The following is a 27,708-nucleotide window of genomic DNA, read 5'->3' as shown; positions in this document are numbered from 1 at the left end:
CTCTATGATCAGATCCAATTAAATCTAATACTCCCATATTTATTGATTCAGGTACAAATTGCGTATTAATTAGCACATAATCTACAACACTTGGAGTTGGACCCGAAAGGCAAGTGAACTCGCCCCTACCCTTATGATTCCCAAACCTACCATTCGCAATCATCAGACCATGTTCCCCACAAAACGCCAGGAGCTTTCTTCCCCGTACATTTATTTTTTCTTTTTTCATCCTTGTTGCTTCGTGGTATTCTACAACAAATTGGGACAAAATCACCTAAATCTGGGATCAACACATCCGGGATCTCAGCCTCCAGGCCGGTATAAGCATTGAAATCCCCATTAACACACAATCCAGATCTCTATAACTTTCTTGTATTAACGAAAATTCTTCACCTAAAATTTCCCAAGTATTTTCTCGATTATACGAACTATTCTGTGGAGGTATATACACTACACCAAAAATTAATTGCTTCCCACATTTCAAATAAATAGACAGCCAAAGCAAGTTTTCAGATCTACTACTAATTCTCTCATAACCGTCAATAGCAGATGCTTTAACCAAAACCAAAATGCCACCATAATGCCTATTATTTCTTGCTACATTACGACCCAGCTCTAAATGGGTACCTGGAGAAATCTGGGGAAGGTAAACAGGAAGGGTGTGTGAAAGCACAGGATGGCTGGCCCCCAACCCCCCATTGCACTTCCTGGCTGAAGGGCCAAGAAACGGAGATCAGCACCGCCGGTAGGGACTGTAAAGTCTAATGCCGTATCCTTTACCTTTTTTTTTTTTTACACTACGAACGGTCTGTTCAACGAAATACCCAGGGAGAGGTGATATAGGAGAACAATCGTTCCATGTTTCAATAAGCGAAATCACATCAAACGAAAATAAATCGTCATATAAATAGGTCAACTTATCACGTAATTCTTGTATGTTCCATGACACTAGACTCAGTATATGGCCCTCTATATCCTATGTTTCTACGCCTTCTGTTAGCACGTTAACATCACTAGCCTTTGGTTGAGATTGCTCGTTACTAGTCTTAGTCGGGGGAAAGGCAACATGATAATACTCACGACTGCGGTTATTTATTTCCGCTAACACACTTTGGTGTTTATTGTCATAAAAATCACGTGAAAAACCACCACGATGTCTTTCATTAAACTTCTTTCTTGGCGAATGGCTTCCTTTGGGTGCTACATTACGAGTACCTGGTCGATACAAGTCATTTGGGCTGACAATAGCACTAGCAGGTCTTTTAGCTGTCGATACTACCTGAGGAGTGCTGGTCGATTGTACTAATGTCTCAGTATCACTATCACTGGCATCACAAACTAGCCTCATCGGAATATTATTGGGATCATTTGGGAGCCTAGCACTAAAGGGTGGACCAGAATTTTGTACTGGCTTCAAATTACGCTTAATCTCGACAATTGAATTTCCATCGTACCTGAATATTCGGTCTTCGATGAATAGTTTGTCACCTCGTAACTTTGCATCACGGCCGTCATTTTGCGCAGTAGTCAACATTTCCTTTAAATTTTTACGGGCCCCCCTTTGTATAGCTGTGTAATCCGGGGCCACTGATAAACCAAACCTTCTTAATACGGAGCTGTTTCTTAAAATATAGTCTCTGATTTCAACCGAGTTTAGCTTTACTACTATCGGCCCTGATTTCAATCTAAAAATGTCACGTATATCACTTCGATTTATTCCGAGAGACGGCATAGTACGATTTAACAACCCCGCTATTTCTTGCTTCAGAGTATAATCGCCGAGTTGTTGAGGGGTGTAATTATAGAAGAATAAATTCGTTCTTTTCTTATCTGCTTCGAGCTTGTTGGCTCGTTCATAAGAGACTGCTAGGTTAGATTTCACATTTTCCAGCGTTTTTTTAATTTCATCATTTGTCTTAGCATTGTTAGATAACTGCGTAATAATGCTACTTAACTGTACTTGTATGGCATCAGTGTTATCCGAAAGTTCAGGAATCGTATTAACTTTCTGCGAAAGCACCGGTAATAAATCCAGTTTAAAATCAATTTCTTGCAAGAACTGGACACTTTGCATTTTCTCGGCCTCTCGTGTTTGGACTGCCATTTACACCCTTATAAACTTAGCAAAGTGCAAAATGTAAAACCTTTATCACTCAAATCACCTTTTATCACCTTTATCACAATATTGGCTCAAAGCCACGCAGGAGAGAAACGTTATTTCAATCTTGGTTTAAACTAGTTAGTTACACAATTTGTCTAAATATAAGCATGGATGTTATCCGAAAGAAATGAAATCTGGTTTTGTTGTTAACTCCTTGAACTCTGAATGAAAACTGAGGTTTAATGACTATGTTTTGTAACTCAATGGGTTTTCAGTATATTCATTCATCAAAACAAAAGCAGGACGCTTTTAGTCCTATTGAGGAGTATTTTTGGTAATCCTACCTAAGATTAAACCGTGGCTCTGGTAATTTTTGGTAATAATACTGTGAAGCAGTGGTAATACTTCTAGTTCTCTTTAGTACTATTTTTGGTAATTTTCCGCTCTCATTCTATTTTTTTAAGAAATTAATGCAAAACTTTAATTCTTGACTCTCTTGTTAACATAATTTCTTCAATTTGTTTCTTTAAGAGATTTGAAGAAAGAAGTTAAAATTTGAAAGAAAGAAAAAATAAAAGAATCAGAAATCTTAAATTAAGAAAGAAACTTAAACCTTAAATTCATGTGACTCTCGTTCAAGGCAAATTATTGGAAATTATCCAATTTATTTGCCCAGTGATATCAAGTCGTCAGTAATTTTGTTTTAAAAGAGCAGCTAAAACTTTTTGACGAATTTTTCTTGTTTTTTTTTTTTTTGTTATGTTCCTTTTAGTTTCACCCTGCTTGTTTAGGTAGGGTCTGTATCAATTATTATTAATTCAATTAAATTAGCTACAAATAAGTTACTGGGGCAAATATGTAACTATTATATAAATTAATTTACACTATCCTTATAAACAATATCAATGTTATATTTATATCAATAAACAGACACAGTATAGGGGAGAGGGAATATAGAACGAAGAAAGAGTGTGCACAACTCCGTTAGCCTTAGGTAAATTGGTTCTGCAGCAAGTTGTTAGTAGTAGTAGTAACAGTTCTAGTAATGGACATTTAATAGGCATATTAAATATATATAATAAGAGAATAATAAACAGTAAATATATTTCGCTTGAAATATAGGCGCTATATAAAACTTTCAATGCAAGTAACTAGCCCTAATCAAGATTAAATAAAAAAACAATTTTTTTTTAACTGAAAGTATGAAGCGATATTAAAACCTAAAACGGACAGAAATTACTCCGTATATAAAAGGGGCTGTTCCCTCCTCAGCACCCCGCTCTTTACGCTAAAGTTTGACTCTTTCTCTCAACTCTACTTTTTAAAACGGTAAAAAACTTTAGCGTAAAGAGCGGGGCGTTGAGGGAACAGTGCCTTTTATTTACGGAGTAAATTCTGTTCGTTTTAAGTTTTAATATCGCTCCTTACTTTCAGTTAAAAAAAACTTGTTTTTTTATTTAATTTCTGAACGTTTTTAAATTAAGGCATGTTTTGATTTTGGCTCTCCGCATATGAATAATTAAAACCAAGTTTGCATATTGTTTTATTTTTATGGCTAAATTGCTTTCTCATAGTTTTGATCGGACGATTTTTAGAAAAAAAGCCGGGGAGTAGGCATAGTTACCCTCCAATTTTCGGCTATTCAAAAAAGCAACTAGAACTTTTAATTTTATACGAAAGTTTTTATTAGTAAAAATATGCGTAACTTACGAATTAGCTTACGTAACGAACTTCTATATCCATATGTTTTTATTACGTATATGAGGGGTGTTCACCACCTCGTCAATACCCGTTCTTTACACTAAAGCTTAAATTTTGTCCCAATTCTTTAAGAATGACCCCTGAATCACGAAGGTCGTAGAATAAATAGTTGAAATTAATAAAGTTACTCTAGCGTAAAGAGCGAGGTATTAGGAGAAGGTGAACCCTCATATGCGTAATAATTTCTCTTCGATTTAAGTTTTAATCCTGCTCCTTACTTTCAGTTGAAAAAAACTTCTTCAAATTTTTTTTTATCCCATTGTTCTTTGAAAAAATACTAAAAAATCCTGCGCCCCCTTCATGGAAAATTTCTTCCCCCATGACAAATTCCTCCATGGAAGGATCCCCCGCATAACCCCTCTACCCTCAATCCCTCCCCCGACCAAAAAATCCCCTCGAAAGTGTCTGTACACTTCCCAATAACCATTACAATGCGTAAACACTGGTCAAAGTTTGTAACTTGCAGCCCCTCCCATGGGGACTGTGGAGGAGTAAGTCATCCCTAAAGACATAGTTATTAGTTTTTTCGACTATGCTGTATAAAATGCCTATCTCATAATTTTGATCTGGCGACTTTGGGAAAAATATGAGCGTGGGAGGGGGCCTAGGTACCCTCCAATTTTTTGGTCACTTAAAAAGGGCACTAGAACTTTTCATTTGTTATAATGAGCCCTCACACGACATTCTGGGACCAATGGTTCGATACAATCACCACTGGGGAAAAAAAACAACAAAAAAATAAAGAAATAAAAACGCATCCGTAATCTGTCTTGTGGCAAAAAATGCAAAATTCTACATTTTTGTATACAAATGCTTGGAACTTCTACTATAGGGTTCTCTGATACGCTGAATTTGACGGTGTGATTTTCGTTAAGATGCAATGACTTGAAAGGGTGTTTCCCCCTATTTTCTAGAATGAGGCAAATTTTCTCAGGCTCATAACTTTTGATGGGTAAGTCTAAACTTAACAAAACTTATATATTCCAGAATGCGATTCTTTCGATGTAAGTATTGTTATAAAAATTCTGTTTTTTAGAGTTTCGGTTACTATTGAGCCGGGTCGCTCCCCCGAACTGTTTGAAACATTAACAATGTCTTCAAGAAGCCTTATTGGTTGAACGCCACATAAAAATATGAAATCCCGTATTTACCTTGACAGAAATGCCTGGCCTCAGGCTCTCACACTTGTGAAATTCAATAGTGTAATTTTCATGGACGGTACACTTTTTTAGAAGGCAAATCTCATTTTATCCAATTTTGGTCAAATATTACTACAATTTCAATAAAAATAAAATCATTTTTTATTCTTTGTTTAATTTCATATACCATGATAGATCAACAAACAGAACAAAAGAATATTATCTTCCTCTCTGGATGAATAGTTTAACGTTGCTGTTGAATACTTTCATGAAAATTGCCGAATTAAGTTTGTTTCGTCGAAATTCTTCAAAGCTACTTTGAAATGCTGATGCAGCAAAAGAAATTATTTTCAACTCCCTTTTCAATTTGTAAATGCTTTGAAATTTTATACGTATTAAGACTACTCATATTTACTTTAAACAATTGTAGAAGACGAATTAGGCGCATAATCATGCCGAATTAATTCACCTTAATTAGATTAAACAAAAAAAATTTCAAATAAACATATTTTACGCTGTTTTGGCAAAAAACCCAACGAAATTAAATCCGGTTTTTCTCATACTTCTGAAAGTTCTTTCTGATACCACTGTAGGTGTCAAGAAATTTCTTCGAAGGCTTTTAGTACTCTCCAAACTAAGCCATGATTTCAAATTACTTTGCAAGATTTATACAAAATATGCGTTATAATCCCTTTTAAGCAAAAGGCATACAGTTTAAGCCCCTTTTCAATTTCTAATTGCTCCTATGGTTTCCTAATATTGAATCTTCTTCATGTTGGAGCCATAAAAGAGAAAGTAATTTTCTCCAGATCACTCAAATAAGGCACTACTTGAGTACAAAAGAACCAATAATTGTAAGAACCTCTTTGGGGAATTGTGTCTACTCCGAATTTGTGGCATATTTTGACACTTTTTTTACTACCATCTACATTTTCGAAAGCATTGAAAAGAAAACTTGAAGGAGCTACAGAACATGAGAAACTTAAGAGTCAATTTAAGATAAAAAGTGAAATTGGGCTCTATCCGTGTGGCTTCAAAAAAAAAAAAATGCTGTGTGGTAGTAGAAATTTTAACTTTTTTTTATATTTTGAGAGGAAAAAGAGCTCGCTAAAATGAAGAGCATAATCACAATTGAAGCGAATAAGTGATAAAGTGATAAAGTGATAAATAAAAGTGATAAAGTGATAAAGTGATAAAGCAAAGATGGCTTGAGATATGTGCCTCATTCATTTGTGTTGCCGATTTTTCTACTATTCCTTTCTCTATAGAACGTGGGCACTCCAAATGATGGAAGAAGCTTTATTTCATTTTCTAGAGAGGAACTGTCTACGAATTGTTTTGGATACCAATTTGACTGACCCCATTTCAAACAGTAAGTTCTACAAAAAATATTGTTCTATCCCACTTTCTAGGGCTATTATGAGTGAAAGTTTGAGATGAATTGCACACGTTCTGCGGATGGAAGATGATAAATAGCCAAAGATCGTTCTCTTCAGCCAACCATATAGGGCTAAACAAAAATCAGGTCGTTCCCAAATTTCAGGTGGGAGGTCGTAACGAAAGATTAAATGGAAATTGAACCGTGACTATCAATTGCAATGGTAGTCAACTTTATGAATAAAATTGCAATGATCCTCAAAACTCTTACTTATTTCATATACTCTAATTGCATCCTATTTGGTGATTTTGAGAAAAGTAGAGCCTCTTTCATGGTATAAATTTGAAGTAGATTGAGTATGAGCCACGCACACTCCTAATAGAGAAAGAGTGAAATACTGAACAGGATGGAATGGAGGAGCGTGCGTAGCGGTGATCAGCTGATCAATTAGAAAATGAAAGGGGAGCTGGATTGTGCTCCTGTTACTGTAAATGGGATTTAAAAGTACTTTTGAAAGAAAGCCGGCACCGGCACCTGCAGTCAAATAATTTTTCTTTCTGATTATGTAGTTATTTAGCTTTGAAAGATTAATAAACTTTTTTGTCTAATTTGGCTTTGATATGACCGCAAAGACCATCTTTAAATAATCTTGAAATGGCCACTAAAATGATATCTCTTCTTTGAAGTTACTTTAACTGCTTCCTTCAAAATTTAATTTTAAGCTTTATTTGAAACAACGAGAATTCTTTATAATTAAAGACTCTTTTTTCCACCCCTAAATAAGTGTGCATTCCATACAATTCAAACGGTTATTACATAAAATAGTAACTGAGGATTACTGACGGCTGGATCAGTGGACCTTTTTTTCAGGTCGGGGGGGGGGGGGGGGTGAAACAATGTTAGGGTTAATTTCTCCAAACTATTGTTGAAGGCTCCTCGCGTGATACTGGCTCCTCGCGATACTGACACAATTTTAATCAAGGCTAGAATCTTGCTGAGTCCTTTCTTTCTATAATATATCATTTTAGTTTCGCAAAGAGAATTAGATAGTAATGTTGACGGCAATCTAAGGTAGGTTTCTAATAGAAATAAATAAACAGGACAAACCTTAAAGCACTCCCTTTCTATTTTTTTGGAAGTATATATATATATATATATATATATATATATATATATATATATATATATATATATATATATATATATATATATATATATATATATATATATATATATATATATATATATATATATATATATATATATATTTATATATAATCTTGAAATATATATTTTTATATATATATATATACATATATACATTTATTTTTTCCGAATTAACCGGCTCCCCACTCACCCCCAGATGGTCAAATCGGGAAAACGACTATTTTTAATTTAATTTCGTCCCGTCCCTGATACGCCTACCAAATTTCATCGTCCTAGCTTACCTGGAAGTGCCTAAAGTAGCAAAACCGGGACCGACAGACCGACAGAATTGGCGATTGCTATATGTCACTTGGTTAATACCAAGTGCCATAAAAAGCAAATAAACACACATCTGTGATCTTTCTTCTGGGAAAAAGTACAAATACCACATTTTTGAAGATAGGAACTTGAAACCTCTACAATAGGGTTCTCTGATACACTGAATCTGACAGTGTGATTTTCATTACCATTCTTTGACTTTCAGGGGGGGGGGGGGTTCTTCTGTTTTGAAAATCAGTCAAATTTCCTCAGGCTCGTAGCCTTTGGCGGGTAGCAGTAAAATTAATGAATTTTATATACGGTATTTCCTAACACCATCGGTCGCTACCTAACACCATCCTCACTTGCAGTCTGTTACCACGAACTGTTTGAAACCAAACACATTTTATTCAGTTGCTGTTCCTTTTAAGACCATAACATTGAAAATTAAAAATTGCACTAGTTTCCAGGAGATCTTTCTTTTTATCTATCTTTCCTTCTTTCTATCTATCTTTCTTTTAGTATCTTTCTTCTTTTTTTTAACAGTCACTAGTTTTACAAGTCTAATATGAAGTAGACTATATTTTTATTCCTACTTTCTTCCTTTTAAATACGTTTCTTTTAAAAATATAGAAAATCAATTGGTAAATTTTGTTGAATAGAGCCAATTTAAGCCAATGCTTCAACAACAAAAAACAGGCTGCTTCAAAGTTGCCAATTTTTATTACGGAATTTGTATTCAGACAATAATTTCCAATAAATATCAATAAAATAGAACCGAAAGAAAAACCTTCTACAATTTTTTTAATAGTGAAATTAGATTAGCATAAATTTCATCATTAATTTTTTTCTTTCGATTAGATTCGACTTTTTTTTAATGTTTTGACAATAAAAAGGCACTGCTCGAAATTAATATGTTTTTCAGTAAATTGTAAACGATGTTGGCTTTTTGGACAGTTTTAGGTAAAGGGGTTGTCTCAAACTTATTTGTAAAAAAAAGTAAACTCTACAGTCCCTACCGGCGGTGCTGATCTCCGTTTCTTTGCTCTTCAGCCAGTAAGTGCAATGGGGGGCTGGAGGCCAACCATCCTGTGCTTTCGCACACCCTTCCTGTTTACCCTCCCCAGATTTCTCCAGGGACCCATTTAGAGCTTGGTCGCCTCTGGCTAAGCTTACAGAGTCACGCCACTGACCTCCGTCGCAAACTGAACAATTGGGTACACTGGGATTCGAACCCGCGTCCTCTCTGACAAAAGATCCTAAATTCAGCGCACCAATCCACTCGGCCAGGACGGCTCTACTACAATCTTATTTGTGGTAGCTTTTGTTCGCCAACATTTGCTAGCGTTATAAAAAAATCAAGGGCTTTTACACAAAGACAGAATTAAAGAACCCAGAAGTCAGTATCAAAATTAAGTCTTGGCTGATTTTACCTCTTAATAACGCACCAATAACTTAACACTATAGATATTAATCGACTTCTAGATAATAAAATTAAGAAAATGTTTTTAGAGTAAAAAAATCACGAACAATAAGAATGTTTTGTTGCCACAGTAATAAACTTTGCATATTTTACACAAAGACAGAATTAAAGAACCCAGAAGTCAGTATCAAAATTAAGTCTTGGCTGATTTTATCTCTTAATAACGCAACGATAGCTTAACACTATAGATATTAATCGACTTCTAGGTAATAAAATTAAGAAAATGTTTTTAGAGTAAAAAAATCACGAACAATAAGAATGTTTTGTTGCCACAGTAAAAAACTTTGCATACGGCTACCGAGGCACTAATTCAAAAAAAATAAGTGGCAATAGGTAGCTACTAAATCAACTTGCGTGGGCAAGTTGACCTTTTGGAACTTTTTTTCAGTATAAAAATATGGACGCAGCAACAATAATCAATTACCACTTTCTACGGTGCATAAGAAATGTATGATATAATTGCACGAACAAGAAATTCCGTGATCCTAATAGAGCTCAACTAATGAGCAATGAGAGGAAATTTGAGTAAAGAAATAACGCTACATTTCCTCTAAATGCATTTAATTACTATACAAGAAACATATTCTGATCACTTTTTTCTCCTTGTTTTTCTTTGTAAACAGGCATTCTTTGGGAAAATAAATATTTGCCAATTAAAAAATATCAGAGGCAACTCTCTAGCATTGCCTATAGTAAAGCCATAAGGCTCCAATGTGTTCTTCTTATGCATTTATTTTTATTTTTCGCCAGAGTCACTTCTTATGGAAGAGGTGGTCTTATAAACTTTACAGGGTGTTCATTCGATTGCACATTGGAATTCTAGTGCCCTTTTAAAAAGTTAAAAGTTATCAGAGGGCAACCAGCCCTCTAACACATCCTTTTTCCCTCAAAGACCCCCGACCAAAATTTTAAGATAGCCCTTTTGTTCAAATTGTCCGAAGGTCGTAAAACCATGCCTCTTGTGTTGACTTAATCCCCAGAACCCCAAGATAAGGGGCTGTAAGGTATGCAAGCTGCCCATTGTTTACATGTAAGTTTTTTTTACTAGAAAAAGGGGCATATTTGAACCTGGGTCCCCAAAAAGGCTTAAGGCATTAAGGTGAAACTAAGAATGTGTTGAGAGGGCTATTGAACAAAGTCCATACTACTTTGTGCATGCTGGTTGTCAAAAGGGCTTATCAGTAATATTGAAGGAACGAATCTGTGTATTAAGTCAAAAATTTCAAAATATGTTGAGGAGTATGTTGAAGAATGATCGAAGGGCAACCAGCCCCCTTACAGTTTTATAAGCCAACCCTCCCCCCTTAACACAGAGCGAAATTTTGATAAGATATATGGTTTAAGAAGGTCAAAAGGTCTAATGACTATGTCTCCAGGGATGCTATGCCCCTTGCGGGGCCGGGGCGAAGATTGCAAATTGTTCAACTTGCCCATCATCTACAGGCAGGATTAATCACTAGGAGAAGAGAAAATGTTTTATTCTGGGTTGTCTTAAAAGACTAAGGGTATTCAGGCGAAATTTCCGGGAATGTAGAGGGGTATTTTGAAATGAATAAAAAGACCCTATATGCATCCAGTTCCCCAGTCAAAAACGGCTGGGGAAAGTAAGCTGAAAGTCTCAGGGCATGTTGAAGGGGATGTCCAAAGGGGTCAAAGGGCAATCAGCACCGCTCCCATGTCCTGTTTGGATGGCTTCATCCCCCCATCCCAAAGACTTCCGATGAAAATTTGATTTCGCCATCTTGTTCAAAATAGTCTAAGCGTGAAATGTCTGTGCCTCCTGGGAAAACATAGCCCCCTACAGTCCCTGGGACGTGGGATGTGAGATATAAGAGCTTCACATTGTTTATATAATATGAGGTTCATTATTAGAAAAAGGGGTATGTTTAATCCCTGGTCTATAAAACGGCTTAGAGGATTAAGTTTGTCAAAAGGGCGTATTAGTCATGTCTAAATAATGGCCAAGAGCATAAAGTTGAAACTGGGCACGTTAGGCGAAATGTTAAGGAATGATCGAATGTTAGCCATCCCTCCGATTCTTTTTCTAGATTTCGACCTTTTTGAAGTCGTAATATCTCTGATATGTTTGGCCCTTTTCAAAAATAGGGTTGCGAGTGCAGGACTGGGAACAGTCATCCAGCCGAATTAACGATAATAACCATTCTATTTAACAAATATCCTGCCATGTATGCACTGATTCAATAATTAAAATCCAACTCTAATGAAAAACAAAACTCACCAAAAATTCCAATACGAAAATTTAATGTGACAACTATGGAATTCGTGTAGCTTGCCAATGTTGTTCCATTATAGCTGCTTCCACTGTTCCACGAAAAAGATTCACCATGAACAAAAACAACAACGGGTAGGCGATCGGCTAAAAGAAAAAAAACAGATAAGTATTTAAACTTATGTTTTTCCTATTGAATCAGGCCGATTAATTAAAAGTATGATTTCCTTTGGAGAATTTAAAGTAGAAAAGACGTTATTAAATCCCCTGGATTCATTTTAGGTTTATTCCTACCTGAAAACCGCATTTATCTAAGATTTTTCCTTGGGTTTTTTATTCAAAAGTATGAGGTTTTGTGGGGTACGATGATCACTGGTTTAAAATGTTCTATGAAAAATATAAAGTGGTCTGCTTCTAGTTTTGAGATTGATCGTGGAAAAAATATCGATGGAAATTTAAGAATTATCCTAGGGGATATAGAGCGAAAATGATATTGGAAAATATTTGCAACTAATGTTTTGGATTGAATAGGAGTTTCCTATTTCAAGCTTGAAAAAATAAAAGTGTTATTTACTCGTTTAAAATTACGGTACAATTTTATCCACCAACCGGTAAAACAAGTCTCAAGAGCCTTAGCGGTGTTGGATCTAATGAAGATTTGGGGGAAGGGGTTCTAGAATTTGTTCACTCTTGCTCACTAGTATAGTTGTAAGAAAAACTTCCTAAAAACAAATTACACACTAACGTGGATGCATTAAACCCCTTAGCTTCGCGTGTCACCACTCATTCCCATCCACCACTCATCCCGAGAATCTTGAGAGGGTTCCAAAAATTTCGAGAGAGGATTACGAGAAAAGAAAAATGTCAAAACCCTAAATGAAAAATAGAAAACCACAGGTTGTTAGCTTTTATGCCGTTTTATCCGCAGATATTCAGACATTAACAATTTTGTATTCCAAAAGAAAGGTACACTTAGAAAAAAAGACTACAATTTTCTAAGAGTTTGTATTTTGCCATATGTGTTTAGCATCTTTTTATTTGTTTTATCGTACTTAATACTATGTTAGATGAACTCAAACTTTCAAGGGTCATTAGCCGGGTAAAAAATATCACACATATAGGAGGCAGAGGGTGCTACAGACACTGGAATGTTTCCAGTGTCTTGTATCTAATAATATGGTAAACAAAAAAGAGAGATAAAACTCAACAAAAAGACATCAAACGAGACTACAGCCAGTAGAGAGAAAAGATGAAAACTGAAACAACACGGATATTTCGCCTGTATACTAACTAAGCGTCCTCAGCACAAGATAAACAGAGATAAAAAGAAAAAAACCAAAATCAAATAAAACCATCACCAATATTAATAAATGTGATGCTTGCTCATGAAAGCAGTAGTTGCTTTGATGTTCTCATTGGAGTAACTCTAATCCAGACCAACAAGAATTCCTTCAAGAATAGCTAATAAGAACATTATTTCGCAAAGGAATCATTAAGTTCATTTAAATTTTTACACTTTTTTACTTAGTTGCTTTGGTATTCTCACCGAGGTAATGCTAATAGCTTCTTTTCCCTACATGGATTAGTTGTGACAATTGTATTATTAATTCTGGTGGTGGTTTTATTTGTTTTTAGTTCAGTGTTTTTTCTTTTTATCTTTGTTTATCTTGTGCTGAGGACGCCTAGTTAGATACAAGCGAATATCCGCGTTGTTTTAGTTTTTCATCTTTTCTCTCTACTGGTTGCAGTCTTGTCATTGAGAGTTGTTATCTCTTTCTGTTTGTTGTCGTGGCTGGTCAGTTCGGCTTAAGAACTTTCATTCTACTAATATGAATACTAATAAGAAAAAAATAGTAATAATAAAAAAGAGGGAAGTGGAACCTCTTCTTGTCGTCTTATTCATCCTTCATTATTTATTTGAAACCTTATCAATACTAGGTCAGATCTGCTTTCAGCAAGTTGTATACAAGCTTCTTAAGTGACAACCATAAATGTAACCTTCCTAAGGGCAAACTTCATTTTTTAGTCCTTGGAGAAAGAAGGAAGTCTTTAGGCAGTGTTGCCAGATTGGACGGAGAGGATTATGCTTCCTTGAGCCCAAAATTATGCTTTTTTGGAAAGATTTATGCTACGCTTCTATATTTTCCCAGGTTTCACGAAGAAGTTCATCAGTTAAGACAAGTCGAATTCTGTCTTATCTTAATAAAGGTTCTGAATACAATATTATCTGATAATAATTTCCAAGTAATTTATTTTTAACCCGCGAAGGGAACAAAAGCGGGGTATAAACAAAGGAGGCAAAGAAAAAGGTAAAATAGCATAAAAAATAACTAAAAAGGATCATTGTTCACAATTTGGATCACCTTTTTCGTCTTTTTTCGCAATTCGTCTTTCTTCTTGAAGCGGTTGGCGGCATTTGAAAAACATAGCGTCTTACATCATCAACAAAATTTTACTTCAGATACATTAAAAAAAAGAAGGAAAAAAATGCGGTTCATATTCAATGATCTTCTTCATTTTCGGATTAGACTTCTTGACCAGGGGGAGGGGTGGCTACGCAGAGGTTCTCGGAATTGTGGAGCTTGATCTGATTGTCTGTAGTGACATATTTGTAGCAAACTGTATCTTTTGTTCTTAGTCACGATTTTGTGACCAGCACGGCTTCAATACTTTCTTTCTTCAACCTATTGCCTAATTGCAGGCCTATTGCCTAATTATAAGGGCTAGGCCTAATTGTAAAGCGAAATTCTCTCACCGTTCACCACCAACAACACAACATGAAACCCCTCTAAATTTCAAAATTTCACCAAACAATCATCTTCACCAATCCAATCCAACCAATCACCACATGTCTTTAGGTTCAAATATCTTGCGTGCGCTTTTCTTTGCCATAGACCATAGACCATAGGATCAGAACAAAAAAAATACCAGATGGTTCGTAGTCTGTCGCTGTGCCGAAAATTTTACTTTAGTTTGGTCGAAAAATTCGATAAACCATCTTTGGTGTTCGTTTTATTGATGTGACGTTATGATTCGTTCTACGTCGGCTTAGATTATGCTACAATTATGCTATCTTAAAGAGAATTATGCTTGGATGCTTTTGGTTCCTGATTATGCTACGTTCCGCATAATTATGCTACATCTGGCAACACTGTCTTTAGGGCGTGTAAAAGCAACGGACGGTCCTTATTTATGACAGCACGTTTCTACATGCGTGGAGAAACGATCTGTTTTAATTTAAGGCCCGAATTCCTGAGTTACTGGATTTAAGGAAAGACCTATTTTTACGTGAAATAGGCATGTGATGCGTGAAATAGGCATAACATCATTCTGTGTCCCTCCAACAGCCTGCCGCCCGATGAAACAGGTTATGTGCATGATCAAATGTGACATTTTCTTGAAATGTTCGTTAGATTAGCTTTGCCTAAACAAAGTTATAAAATTCTCATCGTTGAAAAGTTAACAAAAGTTAAATGTTGCAGCGATTTGAATTTACCGGCTATACAATACAAATTTGAGTCCCAGTCATAAATTTTAACTACTCAAAAAAAATGCAACGCAGATAGTACTCGAGATAAAATTGCAGCTAAAAAAATAAACCTAATTTTTAAAGACCAAAACTTGAAACAATTTTGGCTATAGCCATTTGTTGTGACTAAAAGTGGGCCTGAAATTTTCCTTTGTCTCTGGAAAGCTTGAAACTTACAGGACGTGTTGAAAGAATAAACCTCAATGAAGAGAAAGTATTTTGAATTTCAGTAGTATGGAAAAGCGAAACCTGGACTGGGCCAATTATTTTTTTTTCTCCGATTAGCTTCAATTTCTCAAGCATGGAGAGACAGACAAAGAACTTTAATGAAGGTAATAGTAAAAAAATTAACTGTTTTATTATTTCGTGACAACTAAAATAGGTCCAAGTCAGTTTTGTCTCTGATTGCTTCGCAACTTATGAGGCACATGAAAATGATAAGAAAAAAAACTAAGACCTCTTTTTCTCCAAACACCATGTAACGTTCAGGTTAGGAAACTGGACCAAAAACCTTTATAAGGACAGAAAATCTTGAAAGAAGAATTTGACTGTATAAATTCTTAGTATGGAAAATAAAAAATAGAAAACAATCTTTTGATTTGAAAATTTTATAGGATGCAGACAGGTACTAGGCAAAATTCAGTAAAAGAAAAAATTTAGGTAACAAATCTGTTTGTACGGGTTAATTATGTCCGATCCTTTTTTCTTCTTTTTTCAAGGGTGTTATTCCAAGGAAAAAAACGACAGAAGAAATTTGCTTTATTTCTCACCTTGAATTTGAATACATATAATTGTGTGATAGCTAGACAGCCACTTTTTTAAATCCAAAAAACAACTCTCTGTGCAATGGTCCTAAAACTAAACACCGTTTATAGAAAAAAAAACTTTAGTTTCAGTGAAGGGAAAATAAAAATTTTTATTTGGAGTAGGGATCTGGATGATCCTTGTTAGTATTTGGCAATTGGTTGGAAACCACCGACTGGTATAGGTTCAGGGGTCGGTTTGATGGCGGACTTTAAGCGCAAAAGAATAAACTAAATAAAGAAAGATTATATCAAGTTTAAGGACCAATTGAATGAAAAGAAAATGGTTGGTGGCCATTTCAAGATTATTTAAAGATGGTCTTTGCGGTCATATCAAAGCCAAATTAGACAAAAAAGTTTATTAATCTTTCAAAGCTAAATAACAACATAATCAGAAAGAAAAATTATTTGACTGCAGGTGCCGGTGCCGGCTTTCTTTCAAAAGTACTTTTAAATCCCATTTACAGTAACAGGAGCACAATCCAGCTCCCATCTTAAGCAATGTCATACTTGTAGTAGCTCAAGCTAGATTTAACCTTTATTTAATATTATTATTATTTCTGTCCATTTCTGATTCTATTTCTCCCTTTCTATTACTTTGTGTTTGTTTTAGATTTTACGTCTTTTATGAGCTTATTAATGCTAATTTTAGGTTTTAATACACTTTTTACTTCCATCCTAAAAATTCTTTTTTAATTTAATTGAGGGAAAAACCTGATTTATTGTCAACAAAGCAGGCTCCCCCATTTTCGTTCTATTTTGAATTCTCCACGTATAATATTTTTTCTTCTATTTTTAATTTGTAACATTAGAAGACGTGGCCTGTTATTTTGCACATTTCGACAGCTTGCTAGAGATATTAAACTCCATAAAATATGTTTCTCGGCAATTAAGTCACTCTCCAAGCCTCTTATCAGAATTGACCTCTAAAGGCAATCTTCTGAATTCCGCTTCTCATAACTTAGGCATTTCATCATTCTGAATGCTTTTCATCCAAAGAAAATTGCCACAAAACAAATAAACTTTCTCAACTAGGAAAATGAGTTCCGATCTCTCAAGATCTGAAGGAAAATATTTGACCGAAAGAAAAACCTTTACTAAAGAAAGATAATCCGCCCTCGACTAATGTTCGCTAGGATTTCATGTCAATATTAGTAGAAAAAATATTTTGATTGCAAAGTAGTTTTTCTTCTTAAAGCAAACCTATTCATGAACATCATTTCGACTACGGTGATACAAAAGGCGTTCTGTTGCACAACATTAATTTGAAAACCAAAAGAGAGAAGAAAACTGAGAAATAAAAAAAATTGAAAAAAATATTTGAGCAAGGTCAAGGTCTGGAAAAGTTTTTCTTTGATTATTAATATGCTTATAGATATTTTTTCTATGATGGGTAGGGTCACTGGAAGAAGCGCTTTACAGCCGTCAAAGAGTACTTTTAAATATACAAGCATTAAAGTTATTAAAATAAATTTATTATAAAAAGCAAGGTTGTTTTCACTTGTTTTCACCTTTTGTAAGTTCTGAAAGGTCAAGGTTTTCGATTAGGTACCAAACACCCTTTATTGCTAACAATTACAAGCTGAATGATAAAATTCTGTTTGATCCATCCCAAAAATGTCAACTAAATTCAAAAAAGCAAATATTAAAGATTGTTTGCTAAATTTTTGATTATTCACCATTAATGATGGAAAATTAAATTATTTGATCTTCTTATTTGTGTGTTTTGTTTTTGTGTCCCTGTGTCTGGGATGGCCTCCCACGCCCCTCCTGCCCGATAATTATTTATTTACTTATCCTTGTTACTTCTCTTTTATAAGTTTTTTCTATATTGTTTGTCTTTTGCCGTGTTAAATTTTGGAATCATTATTACGATGAGATGTTGATGTTTTTTTCTATGTTTTTGCACTGTCCCAGCCTTACGAGCTCTGCTCTCTGTTGGGGCATAATATTGTTTTTGCATATTTTAAGTTGAATAAAGAAAACGTTGAAGTTGAAGTTGTTGGATAGTAAAGATATTTTTCTTTTCTTTAGAGAGTCCAAGGGCCAACGAAACTGAAGCAAATGTCACTGATAACCAATTCTAAATAATCAATTTTTTTTGGACGTGTTTTCATTATATCAAATCCTGGGAAGGGACAACGCCCCATTAAGTCCTTCTGAAGTAATAATTTAAATTAAGAAAAATTTATTTCTTTACAACTGTCTATCTCATAAAAGTTGTTTTCTTACAATATAATTTAAACGATTGATTTTACAGTTCAGATTTTCTATTATTTCTATTTCTCACTTTATTTCTTTTATGCATACTTATTCCCTTTTTTTATTTGTAATTCAGAGTAGCCCCTTCTGTCAGTACTTTGATATCCAAAAAGTAAAATCGATATTACTTTTCATTTTTTTACCTGTTTTGATTTTCTTTCTTTATTTCCTTTAATTATTTTCACATTATTTATTTTATCAATTCGTACTAAGTTTTTCATTTTCTTTAGAATTCAGATTAAACTTTTCCGCCTATCCTGTAACATTTAAAAATTGTAATCAATATTACTTTTAATGTATCAAGGTGTATTTAAAAGCTGTACATTGTTAATATCAAATTATTATTGTTGAAAATAAACGGGATGAGTGAACAAAAAAAGAATAATTGAATAGAAATCCTTATATTATTTAAAGTTCTTTTCAAATAATATCTTTGATTTTAAAACTTATGAAATACCCGGTCTCATCCAATTAATTAAAATACGTTTTTCGTTCATCAAAATAACGGAAATAGATCGTCCTGGGACAGGATTAGAAGATATGTTGTAATTGGAGCACTTTGAACCATTTTTTCCAGGAACCATCTTGAATAGCTCCTTGGCAAGTCCTAGTGATTTCCCGAAATATATAGTAAGTGATGAAACCTCAATGGGAAAGACAATAATTGACTTCTATTCCCAATAATTTCAAGAGACCCTTATTAGGGATAAAAGTCGCATTTTTGAGTCTCAGTGATTCGGTTCATGAGATTTTCCATCAGAAATATCTGAAAATATCTCGTAGCTTATTATTATTTCTAGAGAGAAGACATCCAACAGTTTCACAGCAGACACAAACTCGAAAAAAAACTTTTTGAAAACCTATTTGGGGAAGGTTGCAAATATATAAAATTGAAAAATGTGTGAAATACCACACACAAAGAAAATTTTTTTGAGATAACCTTTTAAGTGGTAAAATTTCTAGGGTTTAGGACCGGATACTTTGAAACCAGGTAAACCATTATCGTTTAAGCGTGACAGTTCTAGGTTGCTAGGCTACATTAAAAGTGTTAGGATACATTTTGTTTCAAATATGTAGAAATATAATTGACGGAAGCTAGAAGAATTTTAGAGGTAAAAGATTAATAAAATCACTTAGTAGTTTAAGGAGGGGATTTTAAGCATTTTCTAGTGTTTAGTAATTGGTCGTCTATTAATTTGCTATTGATTATAATTGGGCCTAAAACGTAAGCGTAGCTCTAATATACATTAAATACAATAGAAACTTTCAACTGTATATTTTTAGGAGTCTTAGGAGACCGTCTGGTGTACAACCCCCTGTCCCATTTTTTCCCCAGGTCTTGACATGCCAGACTATATCTCACCCAACTACGCGACCAGACCAAACCATCATGAGCCATGCCGTGTACAATATTTTCAAAACCTGATGACCCCTTGATAATATGTTTTTTTTTAGTCATACATCACCAAAACTCGTATTCCAAATTGAAACTTGAAATCCTAGTTATTTTATTATTAGTAAAAATTCCTTGAGAGTGGGCTACTGTTCTCTCCGACGGGAAATTTATCTGGAAAGTCGGATAATAGCCTTAGTTTATGAGTTCTCTGTTGTTGCGTCACGCCATAACAGTTTTTTGACACCTTAATGCAGAAAATACATAAATGAAAGCCTTAAAGTACCAAAATCATCAAAAGAAAAACAGATAATCTCTCCCCTGGACCCTTCTTAAGCCTATTGATCAAACAGTTCGTGGTAACGAACTGTAGTAAGCAGCGGCCCGGCTTAATAGTAACCAAAACTCTAAAAAATGAATTTTGATACCAATAGCTACATCAAAAGAATCGAATTTTAATGCTGATTTAAAATATATAAATTTCATCAGGTTTTGTTTTACCCATCAAAAGTTACGAGCCTGAGAAAATTTGGCTTATTTTGGAAAATAGAGGGAAACACCCCCTAAAAGTCTTACAATGCTAACAAAAATCTCACCATCATATTCAGCGTATAAGGGAACCATATCATACAAGTTTTAAGCTGCTATCTACGGAAATGCGGAAATTTGCATTTTTTGCCAGTAGAAAGATCACGGATGTGTGTTTATTTGTGTGTGTTTTTTTTCAGGGGTGATCGTATCGACCCAGTGGTCCTAGAATGTTGCGAGAGAGCTCATTCTAACGTGAAAAGTTCTAGTGCCGTTGTGAAGTGATCAAAAAACTGGAGGGCACCTAGGCCCCCTCCCATGCTCATTCTTTCCTCAAAGTCACCAGATCAAAAATTTGAGATAGCCATTTTATTCACCGTAGTCGAAAAACCTAATAACTCTGTCTTTGGGAACGACTTACTCCCCTACAGTCCCCGTGGGAGGGGCTACAAGTTACAAACCAGTGTTTACATATGGTAATGGTTATTGGGAAGTATACAGACGTTTTCAGGGGGATTTTGTTGGTTTTGGGGGAGAAGTTGAGGGGGCTAGGTGAGAGGATCCTTCCATGGAAGAATTTGTCAGGGGGGAAGAAAATTTGAATAAAGGGGGCTCAGAATTTTTTAGCATTATTTAAAAAAAACAATAAAAAAATGAATATGAAAAGGAATTTCAACTGAATGTAAGGAGCAGCAATAAAACTTAAAAAGAACAGAAATTAGTACGCATATAAGGGGTCCACCTCCTTGTAATACCTCGCTCTTTACGCTAAAGTATTTTTAAGTAATTTCAACTATTTATTTTACGGCCTTTGTGATTCAGGGGTCATTCTTAAGGAATTGGGACAAATTTAAGCTTTAGTGTAAAGAACGAGGTATTGACGAGGTGGTGAACCCCCTCATATACGCAATAAAAACATACGAATATAGACGTTCGTTACGTAAGTTATTTTGTAAGTTACGTATATTTTTTACTAATGAAAACGTTCGTAAAAAAAATTAAAAGTTCTAGTTACCTTTTTACGTAATCAAAAAATTGGAGGGCAACTAGGCCTTCTCCCTCGCTTCTTTTTTCTCAAAATCTGCCGATTAAAACTATGAGAAAGACATTTAGCCAAACAAAACTAGATTAAAATGCAAATTTCACTTTAATTATTTATGTGCGGAGAGCCGAAATCAAAACATACATTAATTCAAAAACGTTCAGAAATTAAATTAAATTTTTTTTTACCTGAAAGTAAGGAGCAACATTAAAACTTAAACGAAAAGAAATTACTCAGTATATGAAAGGGGCTTTTCGTCCTCAACGCCCCGCTCTTTACGCTAAAGTTTTTACTGTTTTAAAGAGCAGAGTTAAGAGAAATAGTCAAACTTGAATATATAATGAGTCGGAGGCTTAATATTGTCTTTGCAGGATTTTGGACTCTTGCTGATAGACGAGGGTCACAAAATGCTGAAAACAAAGGGTCAAAAGTGCACAAGGTCACAAAAAAGTGCCAAGCACAAAAGTGCACAAGCAATCAAGATGAGAACAGGATTTCGCAGAGCCTCCTTTCAACTGAAGGTCCTAGGACTATTTCAATAATTAAAAGAATATGAAAATTGAAACTTGGAAAGTTAAAACGTTAAAAAATAACTGCTGTATCGAAGTTTTGACGGACGAATTCAGACGCTTTAAACTGGACTTATTAGGAGTTTCTGAAACTCATACCCTAGGGGGTAGTAAACACTAAATTAGCTGATATAGAATTTACTTACTCATGCAGGAAGGATGGGGTACACAGACCGGAAGTAGGGCTCATGATGAATAAGGAAGTTGTTAAGTTTTGTTTAGGTAGGAAAGTTATGAATAATAGAATACTAATCGCTTATTTTATAACTAAAAAGTGCAGGGCATTAGTCATAGCTGTACAGACCCAAGTAGAACCGACTGACGGAGATAGTAACTCACTATTTTACTTGCAGTACCACGGACAAAAAGCCAAAGTCCCCGGTAGAAATCTGGCGTTTTTATTAGAAGATTTTTCAGCCCAGGTCTGTAAAACAGAAATAGATGGTATCTTTGCCTTGAATAGACTGCTGTAATTTTGTAGGTGTTACGATCGACTTATAATCTACTTATAACGATTTACTATATCTACAATTTTGTAGGCATAACAACCTAGTCATAACCAATACGGTGTTTGGTCAAAAAATGGCATATAAGCTAACATGATATTCACATCATGGTAAAACAGCTAATCTTTTTGATTTTGTTATTGTAAACTAAAGACTGGCAGGATCAACAAAAGATGCTAGGGTTAATTTAGTGGTGGTGTCTTTAGTGTAGTCAGTAGTGCCTAGGGTTAATTTAAAGTGAAAATTCCCAAAGGGTAACTACCTTCCGAGAATCTATAACGTTGGTAGACTCTAGGATGAAAATTGGAGAAAAGCTTTCCACAAAAAGTGACATACAATACTGGAGAATTCGAAGCATCTAGGAATATTAGTAAAAATGTTTTATGTTTAATAGAGAGAAGAGGATTGTACAAGAATTTTCCGAGTGATAAGTCATTTGGAAACAAGAGGAATGTAAAAACAGCGGAGAAAGCATTAAAATACTAACTAAGGAGGTGTGAAGTGAAGACCATGGATGAGATTGCCGAGGATTTGGAAGATGCAGCTAGACGGTATTGTAGTAAAATATTGCACTGGCATGTTAAAATTGAGAGGAAGTAGTCAATCCGGACTAGTCCCAGTTGAAGGTAGGAACGAGGCCACAAATATTGATAAGGAAAGAATAAAAGAGATACGAGCAGAACATTTTGAGAATTTGCAAAACCGGGATAGAGTTATAGAAAAAGATAGAGAGAAACGTGAAATAGTTTGTGACACATTGGATATGAAGGAATATTTATTATGTGAGGAGTAATTGGTGAAAGTTCTAAAAGAATTAAAAAAAATAAAACCAGGTGCTTATGGTGCGATAAATGAGTTTGTTAAATATGGTGGCTCTGAGGTTAGAAATAAGTTACTATAGATTATGAATATGATTGTTGAAAAGGGGCAAATATGTAGTGATTTTAGGAAAACTCAAATTAAACCACTGCATAAGAATGTTGATAAGAGTGAGTGTGGTAATTACATCACTCTGAGCATGAGTGTGGTAATAATGTGGTAGCCTGGTTGCTGTAGGTAGCAAATTACTTAGTATGATGATATTTCTCAAACTTAGAGATTCTGTAGATGAATTTATAAGAGAACAGTGCGGTTTTAGGAATGGAAGAGGATATGTTAACCAAATTTTCACTCTTAAGTAAATAATTGAAAACTCCTTTGGTCCTCAGTTTTATGGATTAGTGGCATGCGTTCAATTCAGCTGGTAGAAGTGAAGTTTTTATCTTTGTATGGTATACCAGAGAGACGCATTAAAGTGATTAGTGCCTAGATAAAAATACAACTGCTGCGGTTAAAGTAGGAAATAAGGTTAGTAGGTGGTTTCGTATTAAATCTGGAGTTAAGCAGGGTTGTGTCCTATCCCCATTTATTTGGGTCGTTTTGGTTGACTTTGTCTTAAAGAGCATAGGAAAGGCAATGGGAGAACATGGAGTCAAATAGGGGTGAAAAACTTTCCTGGACTTGGGTTATGCTGATGATTTAAGCATTCTAGGTGAAAGTGTGATCAAATTTAATGAACTTTTAGAGGCTTTGCAAGCTCAGAGTGCTAGAACACTTTTGAAAATTATGGTTAAGAAGACTAAGTCACTCGGACTAGGAATAATTGCAGATGAAAAGGTGAAGTTGGGTTGCGAAAAGATTGATCAGGTAGAAAGCTTCACCTTGATAGCATTATAAGTAAAGACGGAGTAGTAAAGATGTTAAAAGTAGAATAGTCATAGCTCTGGGTCACTAACCAAGTTCGATTTCCTTCTGATGACTATCCTTTAAGTCTTGGAACGGATTGGTCTTTCCTTTCCCTTCGAAGACATTGTTCAGGAATATTTCCAAGGACATGATACTCATCTGCAAAGATCTTAACAAACAGTATTATATTTTTTTCATTTACAGCAGACGGGACAATCCATCAGCATTCCCGTTTTCTAGCCCACTCCGACTATGAATATCAAATTGGTGCTCTTGGAGCTCTGTCTTGACATGCTCTTGGAGCATGTCAAGCGAGCGTTGTTGCTCCGAGCCACATTCAACCAGCGAGGCGGGTTATGATCAATTTCAAACGCCAAAGCTTCACGCTCGACTGTCGAATAGCGCGACAAAATTTAAACCCTGATCTCTCAGGATTTCTTCCGGAACACCAACCCGACGGAAATACTGCTCAAATGTTTGTGTAATTTTCCTGACATTCATAGATCTCAAGGGTATTGCCTTGGGATAACGTATGCAATAATCCGATATAACTAATAGGAATCGATGACCGTTCCGAGACAATACTAATATTCCCAAAATATATGTACGTACAAACCGTTTGACATCTTGTCGTACCCCAGGCCAGAGGAACCTATGGATGATCCCATCAAGAGTGCGTACCATTCCAGTACATCCGCTCATTGGAGAATCATCGGTGACTCTAAGCACAAACGACCTACAAGGCTTGGGAACTACCAGCTTTGTCATCTCTTCATTATCCAACCTGGTCTCAATCTTCCTGTAGAGCAGACCATTGATGAGCTCGAAACCCTAGCCTGAACTAGCCAGAGTCAAACACTTTGTCAGTGTAAAATCTTGTTGTTGAAGGTCAGCTAATTCCTTAGAGGCTAGGCAAATTCGTTAGAAAATTCCTAAGTCAGCTAATTTCTTAGAGGTCGGCTGGTCTTGCTCAACTTCTGAAGGATTTTCTTCAAATTTTTTCGTCTCCACTCTGCAACTCCGACTCAACGATTCTCCGACTCTATCATAATCTTGAAAACATCACTTTCTGGAAGATTTATTGAGGAGGCTTGGGTCACAGCTTCCAATCCAGCGTAGTTCGTTCTAGTCGATAGAAGAATAGAAACAGCAGGTCTGTCTACTTCTTGAATTTGGCTACAAAGTTCTAGGAATCCTGGCAACGATCTTCTGACGATAGCGTCTAAGGGTAGATCCTCAGAAACTGCAACTTCTACATTGCTTTGGAAGTTATAATTGCCACATCCTCTTTATACTTAGCCCTTATGTAGAGGATATTGCGTAAAATCACCATGGAAACAACATATCTCCGTGATGGATGATGTTTGTTCACCCAGCCTTCCAATGTACCTTCCATGGGCGACAGTGATGGATGCTCCACTGTCAATAAGGAGCTCTGCTGGCTTCCCATCTATCATACCCCTGACACGAAATCTCGCCTTGATTCTTTCTTCCGGACTTGGAATTCTTTCGCAAGTTACCCTTATCCTGCTCCTTTAGGCTCAAACAGCTACCAACTTGGCTATCGGTAAGATACAGTCGTTACCAAAATGCTAGGAAGTACAGTGGTGTGCTATAAAAGTACGCAGAGATTTGCTATGAATCACCCATAATATGCTATGAAAGCACGCATTAATGTGCTATGAAACACGCGTAATGTGCTATGAAAGCACGCACAACTGTACTATGAAGCACTCGCAATGTTCTATAAAAGCACGTGCATCTGTACTACGAAGCACTCGCAATATGCTATGAAAGTACGCCCAAATGTGCTATGAAGCACCCGCAATGTGCTATAAAAGCACGAACAAATGTGCTATGAAGCTCTCGCAATGTGCTATTAAAGCACGTACAAATTTGCTATGAATTACCCGCAAAGTTCTATGAAAGCACGCACAAATGTGCTGTGAAGGACGCTTGCACAACTGGTACCCTGACACCAGTGGGAGTGGCTTAAACCTTGTTCGCCAAGAACACGCAGTAAATGAAGAGCTAGCTACCGACGGAAACAAATGATCATGTCAAAATCAGCGCACTGATAATCCAGCAAAAACAGTCTCCCCTAGCGAAAACAGTTTAATACGGTATATAATTTCACAAATGGTAATAACGATAAAATGTTTTTTTTTTCACGGATTATTTTAACTAGCTATCACAAACAGATTGTGAATTGAATATTTTCAGCTTATAGATAGTGAAAAATCTAACGCAAAACTGGAGAAAAGTCCAAGTTACCGCAAATTCTTCGTTACTAATATTTAACCCTATCCACAAGTCAGAGATATATAGATGGAGATAACAATAACAAAATACAAAAAGTGTTTTTTTTAACAGCAATAAATGTTACGAAAAAATTTTGGCTCTTAATTTAAGCTACAATTCAATGAGCCAAAAATCGAAGTTTCACTAAATTCAGTTAAGTATCCCACTTCTGACACCACTTATGTCGTAATCCGTATAGAGGACACAAGTTTTATTTACTCTACTATACAACATATAACAATTCAACTGGTCTAATCACTCGTAACTCCGGAGCTAACTAGCTTATTTCATTCAACGGAGCACAATTAGCCACTCCCTTACATCTGACTATTTAGTTTATCGACACGAAACATGATCTGTAAGCTGACAAAGGATTTTAGATAATATTGGAACAAAAACGTTTAAACAATCCTTGTGACCAAAATTTCCCCGACATTGCCACTGCCGAGGAGAATGTTTTCTTTTGAAATTGAGGGTGAACTACCTTTGGAACTTCATGAATCGGTAGAGGATGTTGTTTTCCTGTGCATAAACAGGCCGATGTCTAAGGACTAACTGAGCCCACATAATCTTTCTTTGGTAAAGGATGGGGGCAGGTACTGGACACCTTCAAAATAAATTAATTGCCGACCTTCATTCGAAACAGAATATTGTTGTACACCACGTTCTATTGAGACGGATACTAGCCAATGGTTTTAAGTTAGCAAAGATTCATAGAACCCTTCAAATCGATCAAAAGCCCTACATGAAGACGTTTGTTGGCACTTTTATCAGTAAACTTTTGTACTTTTGTCGGAAGCAAAAACGAACGTTCATAAAGTAATCTTACGCTCATTTTAAATTAAGCCTCCGGTAAGATGTAAGAGAGTCAAGTTCAAGTTCAAGTTCTGTTTATTACTACATAATTTCAATATAAAAAGCCAATTTGGCAGAGAGAGGCTCGAGGCCAAATGGCATAGGCCTAATGGCTCGAGGCCAAAGCACAATAGTAGTCGTTGTGACGTTATAATCGACCTAAAAGAATGGGCTTGGTTCTTCACCGATCAGAACTTTACATCGTTCATCATCTGTGATATGTGATATTGATCACTTTACATCTGTGATTTTGTTTTGGGGAAATTTTCAAAGGAGTTGGAATTCTCTGGTTAAATTTTTACGTGAAGAGGATTTCTCTGACGGGAGAAACTCACAGTGAGGGAATTATCACCAGGAGAAAATCTCAATGAGGAAAGTTTTCATGGGAGAAAATTTTCCATTAGGAGGGGGGGTTGATTTACAGAAAAAATTCACACAGGGGGAATTCCACCATGACCTGAAAACCAATTTGAAATTAGATATAAAACACGTTTTTTAGAGGCATTTTTTAAATGAAAAGAATTCAGAATTTTATCATCTGTAAGACTACCACCTTTAAGTTAACTAAGCTGCTTATCCTGCCACAAAATTTCAAAGTTAATCTCTGCGCATTTTCTGCAGACAAGACTTTGCTCTTGA

The 27,708-nt window shown here is 35.4% G+C and overlaps 1 protein-coding gene across 1 annotated transcript in view; it reads right to left on the bottom strand.

Moving 5' to 3' along the window:
- Window positions 1-27,708, bottom strand: part of LOC136036827 (neuroligin-4, Y-linked-like) — a 277,273-nt gene that overhangs the window by 186,841 nt on the left and 62,724 nt on the right. Inside the window, exon 3 of the mRNA XM_065719159.1 lies at window positions 11,566-11,703. Within this exon, the coding sequence (XP_065575231.1) occupies window positions 11,566-11,703 (138 nt within the window). The remainder of the gene's footprint in view (window positions 1-11,565; window positions 11,704-27,708) is intronic.

This window comes from Artemia franciscana, chromosome 16, assembly GCF_032884065.1.
Source record: "Artemia franciscana chromosome 16, ASM3288406v1, whole genome shotgun sequence".
Lineage (NCBI taxonomy): Eukaryota > Metazoa > Arthropoda > Branchiopoda > Anostraca > Artemiidae > Artemia > Artemia franciscana.
This window is presented reverse-complemented; position numbering and strand designations above follow the sequence as displayed.